At 37.2% G+C, this 18,116-nt stretch overlaps 5 protein-coding genes across 7 annotated transcripts; 1 reads left to right on the top strand and 4 right to left on the bottom strand.

Annotated features, from left to right (window-relative positions):
- Window positions 1–473: 473 nt before the first annotated feature.
- LOC148917872 (P-loop containing nucleoside triphosphate hydrolases superfamily protein) lies at window positions 474–1,389 on the bottom strand. The gene has a single exon (XM_089049793.1). It carries the CDS (start codon window positions 1,353–1,355, stop codon window positions 474–476), a length of 882 nt encoding a protein of 293 aa, XP_088905919.1. The 5' UTR covers window positions 1,356–1,389.
- A 1,072-nt stretch (window positions 1,390–2,461) lies between these two features.
- LOC103342078 (B3 domain-containing transcription factor VRN1-like) lies at window positions 2,462–6,063 on the bottom strand. Its single transcript, XM_008245645.3, has 7 exons — window positions 5,859–6,063; window positions 4,742–5,153; window positions 4,329–4,504; window positions 3,876–4,152; window positions 3,416–3,777; window positions 3,005–3,275; window positions 2,462–2,913 (listed from the first exon to the last, which is right to left on the bottom strand). The coding sequence occupies exons 1-7, from the start codon at window positions 5,961–5,963 to the stop codon at window positions 2,855–2,857; spliced, it is 1,662 nt and encodes a 553-aa protein (XP_008243867.3). The 5' UTR covers window positions 5,964–6,063; the 3' UTR covers window positions 2,462–2,854.
- A 943-nt stretch (window positions 6,064–7,006) lies between these two features.
- Window positions 7,007–13,370, top strand: LOC103341956 (Putative thiol-disulfide oxidoreductase DCC). Of its 2 annotated transcripts, XM_016796684.2 has the most exons (6): window positions 7,007–7,313; window positions 7,586–7,643; window positions 7,786–7,893; window positions 8,193–8,285; window positions 8,403–8,514; window positions 13,057–13,370. In XM_016796684.2, exons 1-5 carry the CDS (start codon window positions 7,136–7,138, stop codon window positions 8,482–8,484), a joined length of 519 nt encoding a protein of 172 aa, XP_016652170.2. In that variant the 5' UTR covers window positions 7,007–7,135; the 3' UTR covers window positions 8,485–8,514; window positions 13,057–13,370. The 2 variants fall into 2 exon arrangements, with proteins under 2 accessions (XP_016652170.2, XP_008243725.2); XM_008245503.2 differs by lacking the exon at window positions 13,057–13,370 and having other exon boundaries at window positions 7,008–7,313; window positions 8,403–8,600.
- LOC103341955 (RHOMBOID-like protein 5) lies at window positions 8,817–12,193 on the bottom strand. Of its 2 annotated transcripts, XR_016126160.1 has the most exons (6): window positions 11,791–12,193; window positions 10,856–11,019; window positions 10,594–10,769; window positions 10,073–10,329; window positions 9,862–9,976; window positions 8,817–8,995 (listed from the first exon to the last, which is right to left on the bottom strand). XR_016126160.1 is itself a non-coding variant. In XM_089050644.1 (5 exons), exons 1-5 carry the CDS (start codon window positions 12,066–12,068, stop codon window positions 9,919–9,921), a joined length of 933 nt encoding a protein of 310 aa, XP_088906770.1. In that variant the 5' UTR covers window positions 12,069–12,193; the 3' UTR covers window positions 9,528–9,918. The 2 variants fall into 2 exon arrangements, 1 of the variants encoding a protein (XP_088906770.1); XM_089050644.1 differs by lacking the exon at window positions 8,817–8,995 and having other exon boundaries at window positions 9,528–9,976.
- A 266-nt stretch (window positions 13,371–13,636) lies between the features above and the next one.
- On the bottom strand, window positions 13,637–16,463 carry LOC103341957 (RHOMBOID-like protein 5). The gene is made up of 5 exons (XM_008245505.3): window positions 16,032–16,463; window positions 15,299–15,459; window positions 14,841–15,022; window positions 14,122–14,378; window positions 13,637–14,017 (listed from the first exon to the last, which is right to left on the bottom strand). The coding sequence occupies exons 1-5, from the start codon at window positions 16,292–16,294 to the stop codon at window positions 13,939–13,941; spliced, it is 942 nt and encodes a 313-aa protein (XP_008243727.1). The 5' UTR covers window positions 16,295–16,463; the 3' UTR covers window positions 13,637–13,938.
- Between the last annotated feature and the right edge of the window lie 1,653 nt (window positions 16,464–18,116).

Raw genomic sequence — 18,116 nt, 5'->3', positions numbered from 1 at the left:
TAAGGTCAACAGATTGGGAGATCTTGGTGTTTCATCTAGAGATTTGGTACCACCACCCATCAATGAAACCCTTTTTGCGTTCTTCCATTTCGCAACATCATAAGCACCTGTATCCACAAGGATGTTCTCGCCTTCTTTCCCACGGTCACAAGCTAACCACAATGCCATGTCACGAATTACATCATGCATTTTTACTGAATCTCCTTCTTCTTCCAACATACATGAGGTAATAAGAGTTCTTATGATATTGTAACTCTCATTTTTGGCTTTCTCTACTTTACCATATTCAGCTAATATATCCTCACACATCCAATAATATACCAAGTCATCTTTACGCATAACAAAATCTTCCTGAAACAGAGCACAGTATAAGAAACATGATTTAACTTTCGGACTTGGTAAATTATCGTAACTGAATTTCAAAGGTGAGAATACCTTTTCTTCCATTCCTGAAAACTCGGAGGCAAGTTCTTTCAGGACTTGACCTGCATGCTTCCACTCTTCGGGTGTTTTCTTGCAGGCCATGACCCTGCCCACGTGATGAGTGCCAGTGGCAAACGGCCACACTCCTTCGCCACATCTTCAGCATGCTTGGGGATATCTGGATGAAGAAGAAATGTTTCTTTCCCAACCTTCTCCTGAAACAAGTTCCATGCTTTGTCCCAAGTCAAACACTCCACCTTAATCTTCTTCTGGGCACCCATATGACCACATACCTCCTCAGAGCGAGTTGTGAAAACTATCTTAAACTTGTTCCGACTGTCAGGAACTGGAACCCCTACTTTGGTTAATTCAACCCGCTCCCATAAATCATCCATAAATAACACAAACTTCTTTGTGTTCAAGATTCCGAAGATGTCTTTAGCTTTTTCATGCTGCTCTTTATGCTTCCATTCACCAATAGACAGCCCAATCTTTTCACCAATCTTATCTTGAATAACTTCAATTTTGTGGCCCTTGGATACCACAATCCAGATCACAAGATTGAAATCATTACGAGTGCGGTTGAAGTTGTTATGGATCTGGGTAAGGAGGGTGGTCTTCCCCACCCCTCCCATTCCATATAAGCCAATCATTCCCACTTGTTCATCTTCAACGTGTCTCCAAACCCGATCAAAAATCGGCTCCATGCCCACTGTTGGGTCACTAGGTATCACATCGACTAGAGTTGTAGGTAAGCTTTCTGCTGCCACCTCTTCAAAAACTCCCTTGCTTTTCAAAGCCTCCACTTCCACCAACTTTCTAGCAACTTTTTTTCCATACTTGTAGCTGGATCTGTAGTTCTTGGAGCAGTAACCTCCGCAGCATAATTTCTCAATTTCTTGAGTGCTATGGCTTTCAATAACTTCGTTCATTTCAGTCTTAAGAGCCTCCACGCTTAAAATCCAGTTACTTACCTGCTCTAACCGCTTTAATCGCGGGACATCATCCTTTAAAGCCTTGAGTTCTTGTAAATAAGTTGAGAGAGCTTGAAGGTTTTCTTGGAGCTTACGTATAATTTTGTTCATTCTCCTTTTAATCCTTTTCAATATGGCCCCAAAACCCCAAAGAGGTGTGAATTGGAGACCACAAGAAGATGAGGCTTTATGTAGAGTGTGGGATGTGAACCATGTCAAATAATAATTCAAGGAAGAGATGAGGAGATATAGGTGAAATTAAGAGAATCCAAGAAAGGAAAAGTTGAAGGAGATAAAGGAGATGGGCACAAAGTCAAAAAATAATTGAAAGAAGAGAAGAGGAGACGAGCACCAAATCAGAAAATAATTCAAGCCATATGGGATAATGGCCTACAAGTTTTCATTTTAATTGAAATAAAATTAAGTTTGTCGAATTTTAATTTTTTTAGGTTAAAATGTTTGGAAAAATAAATCATGAAGTTATGAACAAAAATTAGCTCAAGAAAGTTTCACTATAAAAAAAAAAATTAGAGTTAAACTATGTTTAAACAATTTAATAAGGCTACAATGAGTCTGGAGGGTTGGGGAAAAAAACTGTTTGAGTTCGGGCAATACATGAATAGTTGTATTTTGAAAAATGAAAATTTGGATTTAGCCCCTTTAGCATTGGAGATGGCGTTAGAGATTTGAAACCTCTTTAAAAGGTTTTCCAAATAGATAGAGATAAGTTCCATGTTATCTTGCCGAAAGATCAATGACTAAACCCTTCATTGTCTGAGTGAATTTGATGTACATTAACAACTTCCCATTTGTGTTTAGAGCACATGAAAAAGTAAAGAAACTCCATCAATACAAAAATTCAGAGAGTAATCAAGTTCATGTCAAGTTCATAGTCTTCTTTTAGTAAGTAAAGCTCTACTAGTTGGTTCTGGTTCTGAATCAGTGAAACGAGAAGTACTAATATTTTGTCAATTTTATACAGAAGTATTAATTACATAACTTCTGCTTTGTCTCTTCTCTTCCTACCCATTTAATTTATCAAGCCATTAGTTTGAAACCCATCATTAGTTTGAAAACCAAAAGATATGATATATTATGATAGTGTTTTTTTAATACAAGCAATATTGGAGGAGTGAATTGAACCGCACAAGTATACTTCATCATCATTCAACTCTGCTGCAGTCATGTAGAGACCTCCTAGATTCATGCCTTTCAAAATGAACTGTTCAAGATGAAGTTGAAATTCAAAACAACAAAAGAGATTCTTAGATTGTTCCCTTTTCTAAGGTAATCAAAACAACAATGGAAGACAAATATATAAGCATATATTGGTAATATGAGTTCTTATGTTAGAACATCTTTAAATTTTCAGGCGTCCTCTGCCTTCAATATTCAGATAGGACTCGGTAGTACTAGTGGATTCATAACAAAATATTCAGCTTCCATTGCTTCATCCATCAGGCTTCTCTTTTAATTTTTCGACTTGAACTGATCGTCGGACGTCGATTGCCTTCCCCTAAAACAAAAAGAGGGAAGGATAACACATGTGTTAAGCAGAACGGCCCTAATGGAGCACAAATTCACAAATTAACCAATAGATAACTCACCTGACAAGGTGCACTTTGCGGCTTCTGTAGCGCGGAAAAGGACAACATCAATTAAACGTTTGATGGCATTAGTCAACACAAAGACACACACATCTCCGATTTCCAACTGATTGTCTTGCACAAATTTCATCCAACCAGTCTGAAATCTGACTATACCTTTGCCTTGTTTGCCTAATGAGACAGGCCAAGTTCTTCCATCCGAAACACGAAGGATGGCATTCTCATGACCCCGGTTAAGAAGATGTTCCTTGATGAACTTGGCTCCTATATGCTGAAAGGAGAAAAAGAAGCAGGTTAAAACTGAGAATTTTGGAGCGTTTATGATGTAATTTGCTAGCTATTATTTTCACACTGACATACGCAGATAGAAGTTAGCAGAAGTTGTGCATAATGTCTCTATAGAAAGCTTACCAAATAACCTGCACGGATATATGAGGGATGCATAAGAACCGTGGAAGAGGGGTATTCTGATCTGAAAGCCTTTGATCTCTGAAGAGCTCTATCTGTTCCGCTTTCCGTAACTGGATTCATCATCCTAGGAACCTGAGGTCTTCGTTTTAGGAATTTTTGACTCCTAGACGAGCCACCAACACTTCTGATGTTATTTTCTGCTGTACTAATCGAACATGTTCTGTTTTTCTTGCTAGGCTGTGGTGCTGTTGGAGATTTCTTCCTTGTTTTCGGGCATGGTGGAAAATAGTCCAAGAGTTCAACAGAATCATAATCTTCATCAGTTTCTTCCATCTCGGACATTGTTTGTTCCCCATCAACATCTGTAGGCATATAAAAAAGAGAGATGAAGGTGACAGACAGATAGTTAATCTCTGTGGTGCTTCGATTGAATTAGTTCACAAATTGAAAGACAACTTACCCGGTGACAAGGTGTTTGCAGCTTCTATGGCACGGAAAATGACAACTTCAAAAGTAAGTCTAATGTCGTCAACCAACACAAAGACACACACATCACCACTTTTCAAATCATTGTCTCGCGCAAATTTAAACCAACCAGACTGGAATCTGGCTTTTGGTTTTGCCCTTTCACATTTCAATCCAAGAGACCAAGTTCTCCCATCCAAAACCCGAAACATAACGTTGCCAGAATTGTTACTAAGACATGTCATATGGAAGGAAAAATCGGATGGCAACCACTGAAAATAATTAAATGGAAAACAAGAAAAAGACAATAAGAAAATGTTGAAGAGAGAGTACCATGATTGTGCTCTGTGGAAGTACAGTTGCTTAGTTCTTTTTCTTACTGTATGATCTATAAATACAAGTTAACAGAAGTTGTGATGGCAAGCACGGTTGTCTATTGAAAGCTTACCACAAAAGATCGATTGGTATAAGATCGCGTCATGGGAACTATGAAAGAAGGTTTGTCAGATTTGAAAGCCTTAGCTCTCTGAAGAGCTATAACTTTTGCCCTTCTAGTCCGTTTTATGAATCTTCGAGTGGTAGACGTGCCACCACAATGTCTTTTGGCAGGAAACTCAGATTTTCCTGTTAAATAAAATAATAGGATATTACAAGTTAGAACAGAATGGGAGAAAACGCAATAAAGGTGAAGATAAAAAGCAAAACACATATGCTGTAATTTTCATGTCTGATTTCAACAGATGAGAATTCTTAGTTATAATTGACTTCTCAAGCATCATTTCATAAGGTTGAGTGTTTTCTTGGTCTAGTTAAGATGTGGAGCCGCATTGTGGAAGTTGATGTTGGTTTCTGTTTTAATACCACTTGAACTTGATTTTCTTGAGCGGGGTAGAAATTTGTCCAAGATTTCAACAGAATCATCACTAAAATCAGATTCAGAATCATCACTAAAATCATCATCATATTCAGATTCAGAATCATCAACTTCATCAGTGTCTTTCATCTCGGGCGTTGTTAATGGATAGGCAATCTCTGTGAAGTTTCGGTCAAATATGCGAACGCAGAATTTGGACTTCCCTTCATAGCCAAAAACTAACGAGTGACAGTAGTCTAGAGAGTAAAACTTAGAGAACTTTGGCCAACCCTTGTCCAACCAGGCCTTGTCTTCCCATCTTCTGAGTTCAATTTTCCATTCTGAACCACTTGGAAGCTTGAGAAATACTGGATTTGATAAATCATATCCATATTTCATCAAAAACTTATTCGGAATCCTCTGTGCAACATAGTACGTGTCAGTCAAGTAACAGATCATAAAGTGAAAAACATTATCCCATACTTTTGCGGCTAAGAAATGAGTGATTCAATAACTATATAGCATATAGCTACTGCATCAAAAAAATAAAAATAAAAATAAAAATAAAAATTCACTACCACATCAATGTAGATTCATTTCTCGCTTTTCACTTCAAGCAGCAGCACACACATGTATTATGAATACTAGCCGTAGAGAAGAGAAAAAAACACTAGCCATATAAACAGTAGCAGAAAATGTTGGTGAGTCATCAATTTCGTGCGGAAAAGCAGCCATTGTTGAACTTCAAATGTGTTTCAAAGATTTTTCTCCAGTTTATGGAACAAAGCTGTGTTTACTCGGTTTAATCTGATGGCAAAGTCCCAGAGGTACTATAAAAGTCTCTAGAATTAAGCACTGACATTTAGCTATGAGTACATGCATATCATATCTAAATTATAACAGGTTTCCATGGCATAAAACAGTTAATTAGGAAACACCAACCATGAGCAAACACCATTATATCTCTGCAAAAACTTAATCACAAGGAAACTACGGACACCTATCTGTGGAAACAACATCCTCATTATGCATGAATGGCTCTAGCTAGCTATGTAAAAGCAAAGTAGCTACATTTCTAGAGACAAAGAGAGAGAGAGAGAGAGACAGAGAGAGAGAGATGCTCACAAATTTGCTCTGTCTACAAGTACCCTTTGAGATAATCTTTAAGAAATGGGGAGTGTTAGTGGAAAATGTTGGCCGGTTATGAATTTTCCGGTGTAAAGAAGCCATTTTTGAAGTTGAAAAGCTTCAAGCTGTGTTTCAAAGCTTTAGCAATGTGTTTTGTCCTCAGTTCTCAGCTAGAAAAGCAGGGGGAGAGTTTTTATTTGATTTGATGGTGAGTACATGAGGTAGGTAATAGAAGAAGGTAGCCAATTAATGAACTCTTTGCCCAATCAACTCAATTGTCAGGAATTCAACTCACAACTACTCAAAGCTTTTTGCTTGTTTTTTTTCAGAGGAGTGGACTTTGCATGTCTTGGGATATAAATTAGTCTGTCAAGAGTGATGAATGAATAAATGCGTGTAGGCTGACTCTGAGTACCAAATTCCCATATTGATACACGGTCGGTATTGTTGAAAATATTATCTTCTTGGTAATTGATTAAATAAAAGGCGAGCTTTATATTTTGACCCAATTATTCACTCAACCTATCTATGAAATGTTTTTGAGTTGTAATCGTTTTCGAGGGAAATGTGAAATGTTAAATGTTAAATTTGAATTCGAAGACTTAAGTAGCAATTTAACACTGTAAATTTTTTAGCACAATTTGAGATGTCAACTATCATACTTGATTGAATCAATTTTCTCCTGCAATGCTTGTCATTTCATGTTGATGTTATAGTTTGACATAACGGGGGAGATAACAAATTCAATTAGCAGAAGTCATAAATTATATTTCTAATAAAATCAGACAAAAAATGATCAAAATTGCAAAATTAAAAAGCACAATCACCAAATGAGATTTTGAGTCAAACTATAGTTACCAGCTCCATTCCGTTGACCAAAGTTCCACCTCAACCTCCAAAGCTTTGCTCTTGTCAACAAACAAAAATCTAACACAAGAGCTCAATTTGACCCCAAAAAAAAAAAAAAAAAAAACACAAGAGCTCAATGTCAATGGTATGTGAACTTCCACGTGGTACCCCAAATGTGAAGCCACGTAAAACTACTTTGTAAAATTGAGCGTCCATTTACCCTTGTACCCCATAACTTTCCCTCCTATCACAGGGAAGCCATTCTCACATCCCCAACACACACAAAACTCATTCTAGCCAAAAGGGTACTTCATGTAATTACCTCACCTCTTCAAGGTCAAAATAATTCATACACTAACATATTTCACAATTTCCTTGTGTTTTTATATTTTTGGGTCTGAATTCCTTCGCTTCCAACGGCTTTCATGGCGCTTCTGGTTCCTGGTGGGTGCGTACGAGTAAGCTTGTCACGGCCGGCGCACGTTAGACGAAGGCTAACTACGTTTGCTACCGTATCCCCAACCCGAGGAGATAGAGTGGACTGGGTCGAAGCAACTTCAGGCTTCTTTGAAAATGACACGAGGCCCATCATGTTATTTGACGGTAAAGCAGTTCATTTTAGCACATAATCTTATTGTTATGTTATCATGCGCTTGGTGTAAATAGAACCCTTTTAATATTATGGGTTGTTTGGTTTTTTCATTTTATGGACAAATAATTTCTCTGTGTTGTTGAATGATGCACCTAAAAAAGTGATATCTTTGCATTAAAAGGCAACCTAATTTGATACGTTATAAGTTCAATTGGTCAATGTGGACTTGGTTAAACTTCATCACATGATTGCCGATTTTCGTTTCTTAATCTTTGTTTTACAGGTGTTTGTAACTTATGTAATGGAGGTGTGAAGTTCGTGCGTGATAATGATCGAAATAGGTTCGATTCTCCTCCTCCTTTGATCTTTTGTAGACTCTAATTATGATATATGTCATCCATATGTTTCATGACTGCAAATGTTTTGGTGTCTTATGAGGTTTATCTTCAGTTTTCTTATTCTTGTTTAACCCACCACTGACAGGAGAATAAGGTTTGAAGCTCTCCAGAGTGAAGCAGGGAAGAAACTGCTAAGAAGGTCCGGAAGAGCTCCGGATGATATTTCAAGTGTTGTTTTTGTTGAACAGGATAGGTATTTACAATGACTTTTGTGTTTATTAAGAGCAGTTTCTAATAAGCTACGAACATAGTCTGCCTAAGTTAAGTTTACCATCTTCAAGTTAACTTTATGATAAATGATTCCGACTTTAAATTCCATCTAAATAGTTGTCATTTCTCACTTAACGTATTTTATTTTCAGTGAAACACTTTCTTGGTTTGATGCTTCCAACCGCTTACATTTTTTTAATCTTAAATAACTTAGAATGTAGCAGATATATCTTATAAAGGGATTATATGAATAAAAATGAGAGCTGACATGGTGAATTTTAGATCCTTCATCAAGTCAGAAGCTGTTGTGAAGATAATGGAATACATAGACTTACCCTTCCCCCAGCTAGCATTCTTTCTACAGTTTGTACCTCTGTAAGTCCTTCCCTGTTTCTTATTTTATATTTTTTGTATGCTAAGATTTAAAACTGATGAAAGAAGCAATCGATGATAAACTGTTTCCATGACTTTATTTCTTCTTGACGAATGCAGTTTCATACGGGATTTTCTATATGACAATGTTGCAAACAACCGTTACACAATTTTTGGTCGCTCAGACGCATGTGAGCTATAGGCAATAGAATACTTAATTTTCCTACTGAAGGTATGTATATTGGCAAGTGCGGATCTGATGAATTTTGATTTTTAAGCTAAGTTTTGCTTTCATTAAATAGAATAAAATTTCCTTCAGAGTTGTCTAATTGACATTCTCAAGTTGATTACTGTATAGTTTAATTTTAACAAGACATCTAGAAGTACAGTGTGCATGTGAATTGGGAGACTAAATCATCTTCCATCAACAATGCTTGGGGTGTTTAATCAAAATGCAGAAAAATTCTGAAATAGAAATTACAGAACTCATCTACATTGCTACCTTGACTAAAACATAGCATTGTCTTCATCTACTCCTCCTTATCCTAGAAGACTCCCTGCTGTCTTTGCTTATACTCTGTTCCTCTTCCGTGCTAAAATCTCTTTGTCGGTCCTGTTTTTTGTGGTCAAGTGAGTGTGCATGCACACCCGCAAGTATGTTTTGAGTATATTTGGGGTGATACCATGTAGGTATTTACGTCTTTCTCACAGCCCTGTTTACCATCTTGAAGTTTAGTGTTAAACTCATTATGCTCATTCTCAGACGAAAACAAAAGGAAATTCAATCAAGGACCATTAGCCCTGTTTACCATCTTGAAGTTTAGTGTTAAACTCATTATGCTCATTCTCAGACGAAACAAAAGGAAATTCAATCAAGGACCATTAGCCCTGTTTACCATCTTGAAGTTTAGTGTTAAACTCATTATGCTCATTCTCAGACGAAAACAAAAGGAAATTCAATCAAGGACCATTAGCAACGGAAGTTTCATAATTTACTAATTTCATATTTCGCTTGTCATTGGCATGATCGGTGTAAGCAACCATCTCGTTAAAGAGAATATGAACTCTTTACAGATAAGAAAGAATAAAAAATTATTTATCAGTAACTTCGTACGATATACATATACATATATACATATATATATATATATATATATATATATGTTTGCATGTATACATATGTGTGTGGTATATTCTACAACTTTTGCTAATTGCGGAATTCAAATAAATAATACTGAAACAGTGTTCAAGCCAAACTTAGTATAAAGTGATCATTCATGTAGCTTAATTTCCTATATCTGTTGGAGCACTGTAACTTGAATATAGCATATGTCAAACTGTATTCAAATCTGTAGTAGCTTCTAGTTGTCTGGTTTTCAAGATATATGCATAGCATACATATACATACATTTACAACATCTGAACATTCACAAATATATATCCATACGTCAGCAGTAAAGTTAGATTCACTTTAGATATGCATGTGTTTCAGCCTTTTCTGATATAAGGAAGTATAATTTGTGGTGTGTTCTGTTTTTCTTTTTCTTTTTGGGGTCTTGTAGAGGAGGTGGTGTTTTACCTGAAATTCTTGAGTAGGCAGTTGAGTTCTCAAGAATATTCATTTGATTTCTAGAACTTAAGGCAGATTTTTCAGTGCCTTAAGACCATATAGCTTACCAAAGCCATATGTGTATCTGCAATGAATGAAAAAACATAAAACTTAATCAGAGACTGGAGGTTGATTAATTTTCATTGGTATTCAGTAAATTGCCTAAAGGAAATAAACTTACCCAAGAATTAAGATAACAAGAGCACCGATCCCTAGCACATATTGATAGCCCTTGTGCCTAGGTTTATGTTTGCCGTCATAGGTTGATGGAAGATGCTTACGGCGTATATAACCGTATTGAGGACGAACAAGAATAATAAAGCCAAGGAAAAATCCTGCAAGGAATCCTCCTATATGAGCTGAATTGTCCACTTTAGGTAGAAACCCGACAGCCATATTCAGGGCAATGACGACAATGAGTATCAGGAGCGCTGTGCACTGAATAGCAAAGTTAGATCTTAGATGCATCCCTCATAGATCTGTGCTTATAATTATAGTTGTGCTTAAAATTTGTATGAGCTTGCCATATATGGTGTACCTCGCACAACATACATGTGATCTTACAATATAACAGTGAGTGCCACATATATGTTAGAGGTCATATTGATAGTATTTGATGGCGGTTCACGGGCATAGTTGTGGGTTCTTTGACTTACCAGTTAAGAGTGATTGAAAGCCAGAGAAGGAGAAAAGAAAGGTTACCTTATTTACGTAGATTGTCCAGTTTATTAGAAGCTCAGAAAGCATGGCTCCCAACAATCCAAAAAGTGCTCCGGATGCACCAACTGATATAGTCGGGCTTGTGGTTCTCATAAGATGCATAGTCGATCCTAAACTTCCACCTAATCCCGCAAGCACATACAAGAGTCCTATTCTGACTGCCAAATTTAAACAGTGGAGAATGGTTAGCATGCACTGATCATGTAAAAACTGAGTTAAAATCCCCTGAATCTTAAGTTCTTACTAAATCCAAATTCCTGCTCAAGCCGGATTCCTATGAATAAAAGGCTCAGCATATTGGCAAGTAAGTGAACGACTCCCGCATGAAGCCACATGCAAGACAAGAGGCGCCATCCTTCGCCCTCTTCCACCACTCGTTGTCGTTCAAGGGCTCCTAGTTTTTTTAGACTGCAAACAGTAGCAATTAGATCAAGGTTTTTCATGTATTGAGCATGCTGACTATGTGCAATAAGTTGTAGCTTAGAGTTGGCCTAGTTGCGCTAGGAATGATTTCTAAATTGGCAGTGCAACCGGATAGATTTCCCGTGTTTGACTCGGGCTGCTGAAATCCACTGTCCCTACATTTTGGGGTGGCATAGAATCATGGGCAGTGAAGTTGCCAAGACCTAGAAGGGAGAATGTGACACTATGCTAGAGAGATTAGGTTACTTAAGTAAGACATAAGAATCCAAATATTAATTGGAACTAGCCCTTTTTGAGTAAGAAAATTCTTCTTTTTCTTTCAAATTCGAAGAGATTGCACAGACGGAAGTATATGAATGTACAGAACCAAACAGAGTATTGAATGGCATGTTCATGTTCTGAGCAAGTCTCAAGCCTCTAACAATGCTAGCCAACAGGCCGACTCTATAGGTTGCTCTAATTTTCCATACGCCTTCAATTTTGTAGGTTGCTCAAATGAGTTATGCTTTAGTCATAATCAAACTCCATACAAATGGTTTGTTTGTTTTCCACTCTCGTACCTCAGTTGATTATTAATTTTAAACCTCTACCATCCACAATAAAAAATAAAAATAAAAATAAAAAAAGAGAGAAGAGAAAATGGTAAGGATTATGAAACACATTTAACGAAAAGATTAGCCTCATAAATTCTATTGCGAAACAAGAAAATAAACTGAGAATAGAAATCATTGAGAGAGAGAGAGAGGAAATTCTTACGTGAGTCCGGCAGGACCAAGGAGAGGGTTTTCTTTGAAGGGTTGGAAAGAGAACCTCTTCAAAGAAGGAAGAATACACTTGTTCTCGTTGATTGATGGACAGTCATTGACGTACATGGTGTAAATGAACACGGCTACATTGGCCACAAATATGATCGGCACAAGCCACGGCACCCATGGCTTTGGTGGTGGGGGGCATAAGTGTGGCGGAGGCATGGAAGGTCGAGCCTTTTCACGTCCCTTCTCCATGTCTTCAGAGGATGGCGGTCTCTTCCCCATTTCAGCCACGGGGAGGAAGGCGAAGGGGTGCACACTGCACCGGCACTATTGGCTGCGGTGGCAGATGCTAATGTGCACCACCAAGTTACAAGGAGGAGAGATAGACGAGAGAAAAATATTTGGCTTTGGGTGGCAAGGATTAAGTTTGGCTAGGGTGGTAGATAAGTTTGGCAACTCTCCCCGATAATAGATGTGAGGAAATTACTTTATGCCCCTTTTATGTTATAACCTTCCATTCTTCAACGAAAAAAACAAACAGAACAAGTAACAAAAAAGGGAGAAAATTAAAAAAAATGGTTGGGATTAGTAAACAATACGTTTGACTTTAGCTACGTAGAGGAAGCTGAATGATTAATGACCATGCTGCATGATGCCTCTGAACTGCTTTCAATTAATTTTTCATGAAAAGTTAAAAACCAATCCATATTGAAATGTGGTTTCCATCGGTTTCTCTCAGATTTTATATATTTTTTAAATGTACAAATAAGCTTGTTTCATACTAAAACTTAAAATTTCCAAGTGCTAATTTTATGATACTTAACGATAATTGGATCGGTTCGATTGGTTTTTGCTAAAAATTACATCCAAGAATCTCTATGATGTGGTACTTGGTGCTCAACCGCTCTAACTTATCCCATTGTAGATTCTTGTTACATGGAGAAATTGTGCCAGCAAAACGAACCTGGATATAGTTTAGTATTTGTTACAGGACTTGGCATATCAGCCACAGCCTTCTACCACAAATTTTCATATTCTCAAACCACTGACTTTGACCAGTTGATTGCCAGCTATGATGACTTGTTCCAAATGATATGGAAGCTGACTCAACATAAGTGTGTTAGGATTTGATAGGAGTTTCTGGTTAGGCGGTTAGGATTGGCTTCATGCCTTAGTTGTATTGGCGATTATGTTGTCAACAAACAGGGCATTTGTGATAATCAATACAGTTCATCATTTTTACTCGGTCTGTTACTCATTCTCTTTGCAGTCACACTCTGATCGTCTTTCACCAAACACAAAGGTTTACCTCTGAACAGAAGTCGAGTCGTGATGATGACGCATGTTGTGTGCCGGCACCTGGCAGTCAGCCTACCAGCAATAGACCCTTTTCATCTCCAGGTGTTTTAGTTAGAAAATAAGGATGTATATTGATTATGGGGATTTAAATGATATATATCACAGTGAAGCCAAGATGCCCCAAGTGTTTGTCAAATCGGGTGTCTTGGTCATGTGAAATATTGGCCATACTCAAGGGTATCTTGGAATCGATGCAAGATGCAATAGATCGTACACTAGTTACAATTTTTTTTCTTTCTTTCTTCAGGATGGTTGTAGGTTCCTCCTGAGATTCGTACATCATGATGACCGCCGCACATTTTTCACTAGCACATACTAAAGGGTATGCATATTGGCAACTGCAGACATCATGAATTTTGTTTTGTAGCCTAAGTTTTGCTTTCATTAAAATGGAATGAAATCGACTTCATCATTATCTAATAAAATTTCTGTGAAAAATGCTCGGGTTGCTTAGTCCGAAAAATGCAGAAAAAATTCTGAAACCAAAAGAAGATCGCTAAATAATTGTTGTGATTACTAAAATTATGAAATACTCATCTGAGCATCTCTTTCACAATCCACAAAATACTGACCTCTCTTAAATCCCCACAATCATCTCTCTCATGTACACTTACATATGAACATTGGCAGGTATTTATATACATCAACGATACATATGCATGCGGTTCATACATATGATTTGCGTACATAAGCAAGTATATATTTTGTTGTGTTATACTTGCAATTCTTCAAGAACATGCAGTTGAACCGTCAAGAAACTATGGTTTGTTCATTACCCAAAACCTATACAAGCTCAATAGTTTTTGACGCTGTCAGGCAGATGCTCTTTAATCTCCTTTATGTTGAATAGCTTACCAAAGCCAACTCCATATCTGCAAATTAAGAAATTTTTTTTTAAATCAGAGACTGGATAGCTAACTTTCAATGGTTAACCTTGAACAGATTGTCGAAAGAGAAAATGAAATTAGTAACTTACAGAATAACCAACACGACCAAAGCAAGGAGCCCTAGAAAATATTGACAGAAGTTGTGCCTTGCTGTACGTTTGACTTGATGGTATGATGGAATGTACTTGCTGCTTACATATCCAAACTGAGGCTTCACAAAAAGAACAAAACCGAGGAAAAATCCGGTGACGAGTCCTCCTACATGACCTGAGTTGTCCATCTTAAGTAGAAACCCAATAGCCAAGTTGAGGGCAGCATTGAGGATGAGTATCATGATTGTTGAGCACTGAATAGGAAAATTAAGAGGTTGGATTAGGTGTGGGAAATAGGATCTCTGCTTATGTTCCTGTGATGATATTGTGGTTGTGTTGGAATTTAAGGTTAAGCATTCTGGCTTTTGAGTTTGCATTGAAAAGCTAATTAAATGGAAGTGTAGAGCGACGTAGTTTTGGATATGAACACAATATTAGGACAGAAAATATAAGCAGTGCGAACTTTTAACTGTTGGGAAATAGGACTTCTGCTTATGCTCTTGTGACATTGTGCTTCTGTCCAAATTTAGGTTAAGCACTCTGGGCTTAGAGTTTATATTGAAAAGAAATTAAAGGAAAACCCGAATAGGAAACCACGTAGTTTTGGATACAAATACAATATCAGCACTTTGAGCTTAGAGTTTATGTAAACTTTTATTTGCCAGTTAAGAGTTACAGAAAAGAAGGGGAATAACTAAAGAGAAAAGAGGCGTTACCTTATCGTCATAGACTGTCCAGTTTGTGATGAGCTCAGAAAGGGAAGCTCCCAACAATCCAAAAATTGCCCCAGATGCGCCAACTGATATAGTCTTGCTTGACCAGTCGTGTTTGATAATATTAAGGCAAGACGCTAAATTTCCACCTAACCCAGCTAGCACATACACGAATACGAATCTGTCTGCCAAATCCAAACAGTTCACACAACAGTTAGCTAAGCATTCATCATGTAAAATTGACTACTTGAATTGTAAACATCCTATTCAGGGCTAAACCAAGATCGGACGATTTTTTTAAAGGATGATCCTTTAAAGATAACCTAAAACATAGACGGTTTCAATCATTGAATTACATTGTTGGATTACCCTAGGAGAGATGTGTGCACTTTTCTTAAATTTAGAACATCCTCAACATAGAAAATGTATATATATTTATATCATGAATGTTAATTTCTTACGAAATCCAAAGTCCCTCTCAAGCCGAAGTCCTACAAAATCAAGGCTGAGCATGTTGGCAAACAGATGAATCAGCCCGGCATGTAGCCACATGGAGGACAAAAGGCGCCATGGTTCACCATCCACAACTAGTTTTCTATCAAGGCCTCCTAGTCTTTGAAGTCTGCAAATAGATTAAGGTTTTGTACAGTCAGTAATTAGTAGAAGCTTAATTAAAGTTGGCCTAATTGAGAATTAGGGAACAGACAAGAGAGAGAGAGAGAGAGAGAGAATTAGGGATGGTTGCTAAATTTGTATTGCTTTTCCATTTTTCCTCACTCTAGAAAGTTTTGTTGAAGTTGGTTATAAAATCACAACTTAAGTGATGGATATCTCCTTTCACTTCCAATCACAACCTAAGTGATGGATATCATATTTTGTCTAACTTTTCACCCAATTCCAATTATAACTTGAAATCTTTAGGTCCTTAAGATCAATTACTTTCCCCTAATTGTAATCGAAATTCATAGGTTATGGTTTTTAACCTCCACCTCCCCCTCCCAAAAGAAAAGGACAAATTACATGGAAATTACATGGAAATAATTGCTCTCTAACATTTGCAAAACCCATCTCAATTTCGTCACATTAATTACCCTCATAACAAGTTTTGTAATCCCATTAGCATAAATAGAAAAATAAGAGAACAGAAATAAACAAATGAAAACATTGAGACAGAGAGAGAGAGTGTGTCCTTACGTTTCAGGGGTAGGACCAACCATGCGGTTATCTTTCCAGGGTTGGAAAGAGAACCTATCCAAATACTGGCCTAACATGCATTGATCCTTTGAAATTCTAGACGGGCAATTATTCTCATACATGATCCATATGAACAACCCGAGATTCACCAAAAAGATAAGCGGCACCAGCCACGGAGAGTACCGCTTTGGAGGTGGCGGCATTAGTGGCGGTGCGTAATACGCTGGTGGAGGTGGAGCATAGTATGGCGCGGGTGGATACATTTTCTTTTTTGGTTTTCTTGAAGATATTATATCAAATTCGGTATATGTGTGCTGCGCTGGGGAGGAGGAGGTACACACTGCACCGGCAGTGTTGGCGAGGGTTGCAGGTGCAGATGCAAATGTGCACCAAGTTAGGTTGAGGGAGAAGAGAGAGATATAGGTTTTGGGTGGCAAGGAACGAGTCTTGTTGGGTTGTTAGTTAAATAAGGTATGTGTTTTTCCCGCTAATAGATGTGCGGTGGACATGACTTAATGGCCTTCCATAATTCCATTCTTGAAAAAAGAAAAAAAGGAAGGAAATCTAGCTTTTGGTCTAGTTGTAATTGTCTCTATTTAATTGGAGGATGTCTAAAGTTCGACTCACATTATTGCGAGAATGATATATTTGTGATGAGTTCGATACCTTATTGTGGCTAGTCGCATGTTATGACGTAACTTTGTTGTGCATGCATTATCTGACTCTTTTGGGCGTAACTCCGCGTTCTATAAGTTAGGCCTAATTGGTAGGACTTTTTTTTGAACCCAAATTCTTCGTATGTTAAGTAAGGGAATAGGATGAACAATTAATAAGAATGGGATCAACTATCCCTCCTAATTGATCACAGTCTTGTATTTAATAACACATAGGTATTAGAATAATTCCAATTCCCGACTTCCCATTTCTTATTATAATCAATTTCATTCCATAACCCTTACTTGTAAGTATTAGAATTTCTTGGAATTGAATTTATGAGAGGAAAAAGATATCTCCAAATTTTGTAATAACTAATAAACGTATACGCTTAATGATTACTATTCTCCATTTTCAAATTCAACATTTTTATATTTTGAAATTAAGGCCGTCAGTACCTGAGTTAGACATAAGCTGCGGATATAGTAATTAACACCGAAAATTTGTTGTGATTGGATTTCGAGCTGTGAGGAAAAGGAAAAGTATGACATGCTCCATTCTAATTTCTATTGCTGTTAATAGGAATCGACTAGCCAATTTTGGCAACAGAAATTCACAGGGAAACTGTTGGATCAGCCCTTGACATAATTTGACAAAATAGAATTGCTCGGATTCAAAACTATAAGGATTAAATTGACAAATTGAAACTACGAAGACCAAAGACATAAAATCAATAAATTACAAAGACCAAAAATAACCGTTTGCCTATGATCAAAGTCGAGGATAATTTTTGGCTCCCATCTAGTCTTTTTTCTTTTGAAGTTTCGTCTATTTTGTAGTAACGGAAAATTGGTCCATATAACTGAAAAAACACATAATTCTAAAGTCGTCCTTCAACTTACAACATCTAGAAAGTACTTGGCTACTATCGCCCAAATTGGATCTACAATGACAAAAGGGAAACTCGTAACAAATTACAGGAGCTAAAATTATCATTTGGTGTTATCTTAATTTTGTATTTCGGTGGTGAAGGTAATTAGTTAATCTTTGCATTTTCATCAAAACGAAAACTAATCTTTGCACAACACTACATAATATGTTGAGGTAAAGTTAGTTTGAGTACTAAAAGTAACTAGCCATTGTCTCTCTGAGTTAATTCAATAGAGAGGGAGGAGGAAGAAGCGCTACTGCACCTCCTCCCCTCTCCTCTTTTTGGGTTTTTTTTTTTTTTGGTTTTTGTTTTTGGATTAGTGAATAAGTCAATTGAGGTTGTATGAACGTGCTTCCGGTCAGAGGATAAATTTTGAAAAATCGGCAGCTGCGTTTAGTCCGAACATCGATCCGATTATGAAGCAATTGATCTCTGCTATTCTTGTTGTACGGATTGTGGATTGCCATGAACGGTACTTAGGCTTGCCGACTATGACTAGA

Source organism: Prunus mume, linkage group LG4 (genome assembly GCF_029339155.1).
Source record: "Prunus mume cultivar Tortuosa linkage group LG4, ASM2933915v1, whole genome shotgun sequence".
NCBI classification, from domain to species: Eukaryota; Viridiplantae; Streptophyta; class Magnoliopsida; order Rosales; family Rosaceae; genus Prunus; species Prunus mume.
Note: the sequence above shows the minus strand (reverse complement) of the source record. Positions and strands in the feature narration are given on the sequence as shown.

Bases quoted from the DNA above. Each gene is read 5' to 3' on its own strand.
- LOC148917872 (XM_089049793.1), bottom strand. From the start codon at position 1,355: ATGAACGAAGTTATTGAAAGCCATAGCACTCAAGAAATTGAGAAATTA.
- LOC103342078 (XM_008245645.3), bottom strand. From the start codon at position 5,963: ATGGCTTCTTTACACCGGAAAATTCATAACCGGCCAACATTTTCCACT. The intron at 4,505-4,741 runs GTATTAAAACAG...TTTATTTAACAG, and splicing joins AAGAAAATCAAGTTCAAGTG to GAAAATCTGAGTTTCCTGCC. The intron at 4,153-4,328 runs GTAAGCTTTCAA...AATTATTTTCAG, and splicing joins ATACCAATCGATCTTTTGTG to TGGTTGCCATCCGATTTTTC.
- LOC103341956 (XM_016796684.2), top strand. From the start codon at position 7,136: ATGGCGCTTCTGGTTCCTGGTGGGTGCGTACGAGTAAGCTTGTCACGG. The intron at 7,644-7,785 runs GTTCGATTCTCC...CACCACTGACAG, and splicing joins CGTGATAATGATCGAAATAG to GAGAATAAGGTTTGAAGCTC. The intron at 8,286-8,402 runs GTAAGTCCTTCC...TGACGAATGCAG, and splicing joins TTTCTACAGTTTGTACCTCT to TTTCATACGGGATTTTCTAT.
- LOC103341955 (XM_089050644.1), bottom strand. From the start codon at position 12,068: ATGGGGAAGAGACCGCCATCCTCTGAAGACATGGAGAAGGGACGTGAA. The intron at 10,330-10,593 runs GTAACCTTTCTT...TTTGCTATTCAG, and splicing joins GGACAATCTACGTAAATAAG to TGCACAGCGCTCCTGATACT. The intron at 9,977-10,072 runs GTAAGTTTATTT...CATTCATTGCAG, and splicing joins CTTGTTATCTTAATTCTTGG to ATACACATATGGCTTTGGTA.
- LOC103341957 (XM_008245505.3), bottom strand. From the start codon at position 16,294: ATGTATCCACCCGCGCCATACTATGCTCCACCTCCACCAGCGTATTAC. The intron at 15,460-16,031 runs GTAAGGACACAC...ATCTATTTGCAG, and splicing joins GTTGGTCCTACCCCTGAAAC to ACTTCAAAGACTAGGAGGCC. The intron at 14,018-14,121 runs GTAAGTTACTAA...CTTAATTTGCAG, and splicing joins TTGGTCGTGTTGGTTATTCT to ATATGGAGTTGGCTTTGGTA.